At 36.9% G+C, this 9,167-nt stretch overlaps 1 protein-coding gene across 1 annotated transcript; it reads left to right on the top strand.

Moving 5' to 3' along the window:
- Positions 1 to 1,377: 1,377 nt before the first annotated feature.
- LOC132983583 (membrane-spanning 4-domains subfamily A member 4D-like) lies at positions 1,378 to 7,151 on the top strand. Its single transcript, XM_061049951.1, has 7 exons — positions 1,378 to 1,538; positions 2,670 to 2,857; positions 3,043 to 3,156; positions 4,007 to 4,063; positions 4,180 to 4,380; positions 4,958 to 5,080; positions 5,428 to 7,151. The coding sequence occupies exons 2-7, from the start codon at positions 2,681 to 2,683 to the stop codon at positions 5,494 to 5,496; spliced, it is 741 nt and encodes a 246-aa protein (XP_060905934.1). The 5' UTR covers positions 1,378 to 1,538; positions 2,670 to 2,680; the 3' UTR covers positions 5,497 to 7,151.
- Positions 7,152 to 9,167: the final 2,016 nt, after the last annotated feature.

Raw genomic sequence — 9,167 nt, 5'->3', positions numbered from 1 at the left:
GCTATGTTTCTTCGACTTTGAATCTCTGCACTGTACTGTACTTTATATGACACCTCAAGGCATGACTGAGAAATGGGATCACTTCTTGTGTTCGAGCCTGTCCCCCCACCATAACTGTGGGCCTAAGAGCTGCTTCTTAAAGTTCTGGACAGCAATGACGTATTGTGATTTATTCATCATTGTTAATTTGAAAGTGTGATTGTCTGCCGTTACAGCTATCATACTGTGACATTTTAACATATAACACATTGCAGTGACTGTGCCAGCATGGTGATAATAAACACTGGTATAGCCCACTCTCTACTCATCTGTCTTCTATTCAAATGTCAAATGTAAAAGCCTCATTATTATCTGCTGTGCGAACATGTGAAGCCGGCCAGCACTTAAAATGTTTCCTGATGCATTAGCAGAGCTCTCTTTATAGCTTCCAGATGAGCACATCAGGGAACATGTAGGTTCCCATTCCTGTCCTTTCCAAATAATAACTGCACAACAAACTTGCACTCAGCCAAACTTTTTCTGGATGGATATTTTTCTTTTTCCTCTTACAAACAGACAAAGAGGTAAGTCGTAACTCTTTGGTTCAGATTGTAGACATCTTTGCATGCTTCAATTCCATTAAAAACGGATTTATTGGCATGGAAAGATTCAAGCTTTTTATTTGTCACATGCTCATACAGTAGGGGTGCGCAGTGAAATGAAATGACTGTTCGACAAGGCCATGCAATAAAAACGCTGAAACATTATTATAAGATACATACAGTACAATGTAGAAAGATGTAGAGGATATCAAAGGGATAAGTGTTACGGAAATCAAATATTTACACTGCCAAGGCAACATAAATAACAAAAATGAAGTACAATAAAATAATTACATTTTAAGGAAACAGCTGTTCAGGATTGCAGTAATGCAGAAGCACAAATAGTTGGTGTTTAACTTAAAATACTGTAAACATTGGAAATGTAACTTTGCCTTTAAAATATATACAAATCAGTACACGTTACTTAGGATAAAATAAAATAAAAAAGTAAAAAAAAATGTTTTTCTTTAGTAGTATATTTACAGATCTATGTTCTTTGTGTATGTAGGCCTACAGTACAGAGAAAAGTAGCCTCAGATGTGATGTTGCAGTGATACACTTTATAGTCCTACTGCTACATGACTAATCAGATATATTAATGGATGATATGTGATTATATCGCTTGATTAATAATAATTAAAACAAACTATAGTTATATTACGCACTCTTTTTTATCGCTCGACATTTTTAAAGGCCAAGACGGGTAAGCGAGTGCAATATAGCCATCGGCCACTGGTGGCGGCACCGAGCACAATCATGCTGAATGAGCATACAGTCTTCTTCGCTGACTGGGGCGTTGCCATAGTTCCAATTTCCGAAGCAAAGGCCCAGCCAGCAGTGAAGAAGGAAGTTCAGAGTTACGTAAGTGTTCCCATGTCGTGTTTACATGGATATATCTCACACAATTCAGCTGAATAAAGTGTAACTGCGTCTTCAAATCGACTGATAGTCCTCCTGGTAGGTTTTGGAAAAACTTGTACAACACTATTGCGTATGTATTCTGAATGTTTTTAAACGGTTTCTTTCCTTCTTTAGCACAGTTAAACTGGTTTAAGATTGAAAGGTCAAAGGTTATATTTATGTTACTATATTCAGCTATTTATGCAACTCTTGTACAGTTATCTAAACGAAGTTGTTTTGTATCGTATTTTAAAGTGTACGCCTAATGGAAAATATGTGCGCTGTTTAAAAACAAGTATGCTGGACCTCATTGTTTATTGACAGTGTGTAAAAGTTTGTAACATTGACCTTCTTTACCAAAAGAATATGCATGAAAGTAAAAAAAACTAGATATTTTAATTACAATTTAAGCTTCCAACAAACACATACAGGGAGCCTAAGAATCAGAATTTCTTGGATTTTTTTTTCCAAGAAAAAGTGAAACTTTCATGTTTTCCAGATTCATTACACTAAAGGTAAAATATTTCAAGACTTTTTTTGACGATAAGGACTTACAGCTCATGAAAATCGAAACTCCAGTACTTCAAAATACAAGAATAATACATCAGACCGATAAAGAAAAAGGTACAATGCAGAAATGTCGATCTTATTCATTCGCACACTCAATAATTGGTCGGGGTTTATTTTGCATAAATAACTCCATCAATGCAGCAACATTGTCAAAATGTGCAATGGTCTAATAGTTCTTAAATGCTCTTTTTATGTGTTTGAACGATATAAAATCTGTTATTTTGATGGTGAAAAGTAAAAAACTATTGAAAGTTAAAAGAACAATAACATCTTTTTCAGGTGTGGTAGAGAAGGGGGTCCCGAACTTTTCAGCTCGTGTCCCCCAAAATATGGGTTCAACAGTCTGGGGACCCCCACTGTCCCCGGAGGTGGTTAAGGCATATACGTAGCGCACAGCCACAAACTAATAGACAAGAAGTACACTAACTGATCACATGCGCTCGACTCCACAACATATTAAGAGACACGGAGGAAGAAGCAAACAAAGAGAGATAAAGAAAGGCAGGCAGAAGCAGAGCATCAACATAATAACAAAAAAGATATGACTATAAATAGCTGTATGTCCTCCTGACCATGCTAATAGACAATTTCCTTTCCTCTCTTTATTCAGTCTCATAGGAGAGGACAGGATGTCTCTCACCAAGACCAAGGCTGATGGGGTCACTGTGCTCACCTTAACCTCAGACCCCCAAAGTCTTTGTCCCCCATTTTGCCAAATTCTTAAGAGCCGTTGCTACAGCCCCCCATGTTGCGACTTATCTAAGCACCTGAAGAGGGTCCAGGGAACTTCTCAGTCACTCCTGGGGGTGAGTTCCAACCTGTTTGTTTTGTCCTATTACTCTCAGCTTTTGATTTTCTGTGCACCACACTTTGTATTTATTTACTTTTCACATGTTCTGTCACCACTCAGTTCTGATTTGAGTATTGAGAAAACACAAAACAGGTATTGTTTATTCGTAGTGTTCCTCATACTGTGTTTTCTCCTCTACAGGCTCTGCAAATTATGATTGGCTTGCTGAACATTGGTCTTGGAGCCATCCTCACTGGCAACGCCCCTTCCTGGCAAAAGTTTAACTACCTCTTTCCTTTTTGGTTAGGAGGCATGGTAAGCTAGCTAATATAAGGTTTAATGCATTTTATGAATGTATTATTTTTTGTCTACTGCCAATACATTCTTAAGGCTTGTTTCCACCCAAATGGAGGTGTGGTCGGTCAGGTGAATGGGAAATGACGTTTCAATGCTCTCATCAATGGGGATCAAGTTAAAAGAGTTTCTCTTGTACGGTAGTCAGGATAAATGCACTTGAAGCAACCTGAGCAGTCCACACCAATTAACACATATTACACATTGAGCCGTGTTTATCTTTCACACACAGAGCAGAGATATGATGCCAGTCACGTGTCAAGTTAAACTTCCTGCAACAGTAAAACATACCTACAAAAAGGACGTTAAGTCCTGCTGCACATTGTCAGTAATAGTACAGGGTTTTCCCACAGACTTTTGATTAAGAAGCTGCAAGTCACTTCACTAGTATTTTCTAACAAAATTCTGGAGCTCAAGAAATGGCTTCTGGGACAAATTATCCGTCTGTGGTAGCTGCAAAGGGGTGGCTGTGGCTCACTGTTGGCGTCGGCCGTCTCTCAACTGGAAGTGCGGGGGTTCTCCTCCGGCCACATGTCTGATCATGTGTCCCTGGGCAAGACACTTACATGAAGCAGCAGCGTATGAATGTGTATGAATGGGATTAGTTAATACTGATGGACACTTTGCATAGCAGCCTCGACCATCAGTGTGTGAATTTGTAGCTGTGACATGCGGTGTAAAAGCGCTTTACAAGCCATTTCAAATTTTCAAGTCATAAATTGCTCATGATGGTGATTATTTAAATGAGAGCTGTAAATGGATTTTTAAGTGTTTGAGTGAAGTAATATTAAAGTTTTTGTCTCTTCTTTAGTTCATTTTCTTTGGTGCCATGTGCATCTTGTCTGAGAAGTGCCCAAGACCGTGGCTGGTGAGAAGCTTACTGTATTAACATCTTCTTTTGATCTTTCATTATAAGTCACTCTTATTGTACTTTTGATTTTCTGCTTATTGTGCATGAAATGACACCTGCTGTCTATATTTTAGGTCATCCTCACTGTGATTCTGAATCTATCAGGAGTTGGTTTTGCCATCGCCGCCATTATTCTCTACAGCATCTATATGGTTGTCGTTGATGTGCGGTGGCTTTGTGAAGCAGATAATTATGAGTATGACTTAGATCATACAGCGACTCCTCTGGAGAAGATCATGACAGAGAAATGCTACGAGGCGGAAATGATGGTTATGGTGAGTGTTTCATAATACAGTTAAACTGACGAGTGAAAAAAAAAGCAAAAAACATTTGTCATAAAAGTTACCCTTGATAGCAATTACTGCTCTGTTCAGGGGCATGTCCAGAACTTTCTGACTGGGGTGTCCCAACTGGGGAATTGACTTATGCAGGGGGGGCCTGAAGTGTTGTGTCCACAAGAATGTAATTTATTTACACCTTCTAACACCACTAATTTCATCTACTTTTATGTAACACAAGAGCTGAAACTTACATCTTATTTGCCTTTTTTAAGGACTCTAGAACAAAGATGTTCAACGTCAAATTGTCAAACTTGAAAATACACTTATAAACAAAGTTTCAGTACCGAATAAAATGCTTGTTAATTCATTAAAATACAGTGTTATGCACCTGTCCTATCAAATCTATATGCATGGCTTCCATAATAGTTTGTTCAATCAGAAATATAAAAAAACACAAACAAATAAAAAGGAAAAAAACAAAAGCACTCTACTCATTTTGTTAAATAAAACAGAATGTGATGGTAGACGTTAATGGTAACTCTGTTTGTAATGTATCTGTGTGTACCAACAGGACCTTTGGAGAAGCATTTTCACCTTTCTGATCATGCTGTCGGTCCTTGAGTTCTGCATCGTCATCAGCTCTGCCGTCTTGGGGATCAAGGCTCTGAAGTTCACTAACAAAGGAGAAAACAAGGTAGAGTGAACAAATCATATCATACTGTTTAACCTGCTGTTGACATGAGAGGTTGATTTAAGACAAACTCTTATTAACTTTGGGTCAAAATGAAGCCTATGTTGATTGTTGAAGATAGAAAGGGTATATAATTAATATTTGTTTGTGTGTCTTTGTGCACACATCACCCGTTGAGCTACTACTGAAGATGTTCCTGAATTCAAATAAAAAAGTGCACTGAGAGAATACATGTTCTTCTTAAAGATTTGAGCTCCTCTGCTTTATTCATTTATATTGTAAAAAAATAAATATTTCAAACTAAGATGACATAAATGATCATGATTGTGATTTTATGTGTTCTCTTTCAGAGCCCTGATGACTCAGAACACTACAGACAACTGCAGGAGGCGGACGTTACCAGGAACCCTACGGTCTAATGAAAGTCTCGACTTTGTGCTTTTAGTTACAAGGTACTCAAACATTCTCCTGAGCTTTTATACCGTTAACATCAAATAATGTAATATCTGTCTGTTCTTACACAGCTTCCTTAAATATTTGCACTTATATTTGAGATTGTTTTTAAATGATATGCACCTTATCATTCTGAATATGCTGCTCTCCATTTCATTCCCTTGAACTTATCGTTTTTATACAGATTTATAGATCAGCCAACGTGCCTTATAGTCAGTGTGTTTGTAGCTGGAAGTGTGGTTCATTCATGTAGGTGACACAGATGGACTGCTTTTTTTAAATTAGTCTTTTTTTAAACATTCATTCATTTGGAAGATAAAATCATCCAAATCATAAAATCAAGATTGTTAAATGTTGGATTTCTGTTTGCATGTCTGATCTTGTCAGTTGGACTCTTGTTTCGAATATGCCTGTAAACAGTTCATATTTACGCATTTATTTTCTATTTGTTTATTAATTCACAGTAAACATAATTCTTTTTCATGACTTTTGAAATACAACAGAAAATACTGTATATCATTTTTTTATTCCTAATGAAAACAGACCTATTCAAGCCACATCCCCATAGGGCTGGGTATTGTTCAAAAATGTTCGATACCGAAACCGATACCTTGACTTTGATACCGATTCCTAAATGATACTTTTTTTGATACCAATTTTATGAAATTCATTTTAACAAAAAAACATTAAATTACACATTATGATACAAATCTTTGGGTTTTTTTTCAGCTCCATGTCATTTTAAAACATTCAAAGCAGTTTCATAACATGAGAAAATAAACCATTTTACCATAATGTGGTTTCACTTCACGATGCAAACTGTAGTCAAGCCTCTCAAAACACAACAACAGACACGCTGCATGCTTATTGGCTCACTGACGCTGATGATAGGTATGATAGGTATCGAAATTTGGTATCGAATGAAAAGCCATTTTTCGATACTCTGTAGTATCGAAGCAATTCGATCCTTGCCAAAAAAGTATTGAATTCGATACCCGCCTTCAGGCCTACTACTTCATCAACAGTCTATGGACTGGCAGTGACTAATAATTTCATTTTTTTTCAATAGCACCTATTGTTTTTGTTTTATACCTAGTTAATGTATTCAAGAATAAATGAATGATAAACGTGTGTTAAATCAGGGGTTACCATACTTTACCATACCAAGGATCCACATATAGCAGCAGCCTCTGATGGAGACCCCCTTCATCAATTCTTTTTTTTAAATCCTTTGTACTACATTTTGTTGCCACATTGAGGGAATTCAACCATCTGAAGAAGTAGGCATCTGTGTTCTCCTTGTCCAAAGTTCAGAGGGACCGAATCATTGTGATTTTTTTCTATCAAATTGGTGATGCCTAGCAAGAGAAGATTGTGGGATATTTTCTTTTCAAGATGCCAAATATCAGAAATTAAACATACAAATGATTGTCTAGCCACACCCCGGATGAGTAGCACGGCTGTGCACGGGGCACCCATCAATTCTAAACATTCAAATGATTAGAGTCACTAACAATTAATTATCATGTTAATCAGTCATTATATTCAAATGTCTGTTTTTGTAAACAATGGCTTATCATTTCTGTCTAAGCAATAATAAAACAGTTATATTAACAGTAAACATGTATTTTAAATGTCATTCATTACATGTAATATATCTTTTGGTGTGTGTGTTAAATGTTTTTAAAGACGTGCATAAAAAAAGGACACAGATTTGGAAATGCAGTGATTTGTCACATCAAGTAAGACATATGTACAAATGTTATTGTCACAAATAATGTTTTTAGTTGATTGGTATTTTTGTTCCATTTCCCTAACGCCCTTTTGTGACCCCCAGGGAAGAGAGAGAGAGCACAGATAACATGCACCAAAGAGCAGAGGGCCAGAGTCGAACACTCTATATTATAAGTCACATGTTATGCTATCTGAGCCACCAGACTCCCCAGATTTCACTATTTTAGCTACATGAAAAGATGATAAATGAAGGGATCCTGAACATGTAAAATAGTCCAGCAAGAACAAGAAGTCCTGGAAATTGCATTTAGATAATCAAATAGTGAGGTATGTTAGCTCGCTTAAAATAAACTGAAGTTAAAGGCATTTATACATGATAAACACACTTCTGCAAAATGTCCAGCAGAGGTCTCCCTACTACATGGAATACAGCACGTGTTATCAAATAAGGCGCCTAATTAAAATAATTAAGTGCAATTAAACATTGATAACAGTATAGCACGCTAACACTGCTACAATATAATGTCTGTAGACCTGTTAGAAATGAGAGCAAACTTCAATACAACTCTTTCATTCAGTAGACTAATGAGAAGACTGGACCTGGAAGAAGGTGTTAAAGAGACAGAAAATGGAGAATATGACTAGCTGGTTAATAATGCTGCTGCAGCAATGGACAGGATGAGAAAAATAAAGGGTTTTTGAACATTATAAAGCATGAAAACTTTTAATAGTAGACACCCCAAATAAAAGTACAAACCTGAAAATGGACAAAATATGGAACATTTCAAACTAAAATTGTTCATGTTGTGAAGTGAAATATATAAAATGCAGTGTTGCACAGGGCACCAGATGATGGTGCAGATGACGGTACACTTAATCTGGCTCTGGATCTTAGTCCACCTCATCGAGGTCTTCATCTGAGTTTTCACTCTCTGTCTCATTCTCTTTCTTAGGACTCTCATCTCGGGTCTACGTCCGCTTCTTTCCAGCCAACATCAGACTCAAAGCACATGACATAAGGTGGAAAGTAGAACATCACCCATCTGACCTACATGATGGATAATAAGTGCAATAACATAGAAAAAATTACCATGAACCAAATAAGTGCAACAGCGTAATGTGAGATAATATATGTTCAGAACTATTAATGTGCAAACGTAGCTACAGGTGCAAAACTGTCGTGTGCAATAATTTAAATGCAAAAGTCTCTAAACAAGAGAACATACATGTCCTATTGTTGTTTCATTGTCTCTTTTTACATTTTTATAAAGGGTGTATGTTTAAGCAGTGTTATTACTTGTAGTGTATATTTCTTGTGTTTGTTACAATGTGTTGCTCTTCTATAATTCAGAAAAATGACTGAAGGAGCAATGCACACTCATTCCAGTGCACCTGTACAGGCCTGAATCTGTGCGATAAAACCTCTCCTCTATTCTACTCTATGCACATTTATTTTGAATGCACATCTTTTTTTAGGCTCTCCAAATGCATGAAAACAGCACAAAAACATTCAGGCAGTCAGTAACACAGACAAGCAGAGCAGCTACACTTACACATTAAATCACGGTTTAGATCTCATCAGTCACATAGTGAGATTAAGGATGTTTATTGCACTTGGAATAAATTGACTTCTCAAAGACATTGTATGTCCAGTATACGTATGGCACAAGTTGACAATAAAGATGACGTTATTCATCCTACAGCCCTGCATCATGTCAGTGCCGCCTTCTCTTGATGATGTAGATGTAAGAATCGCATAAAGAGTGAAGTCACTTTTGTCTTCTTGATTAATGGACGGATTTTCTACACATTTCCCAGATGGGGAAGTACTTCTGGAAAATGATTCGTTTCTCCTCCCTTTATATAAAAAAGAAAAAGAAAGTCTGCTGGCCTACTCGTAGGC

Source organism: Labrus mixtus, chromosome 11 (assembly GCF_963584025.1).
Source record: "Labrus mixtus chromosome 11, fLabMix1.1, whole genome shotgun sequence".
Taxonomy (NCBI): domain Eukaryota; kingdom Metazoa; phylum Chordata; class Actinopteri; order Labriformes; family Labridae; genus Labrus; species Labrus mixtus.
This window is presented reverse-complemented; position numbering and strand designations above follow the sequence as displayed.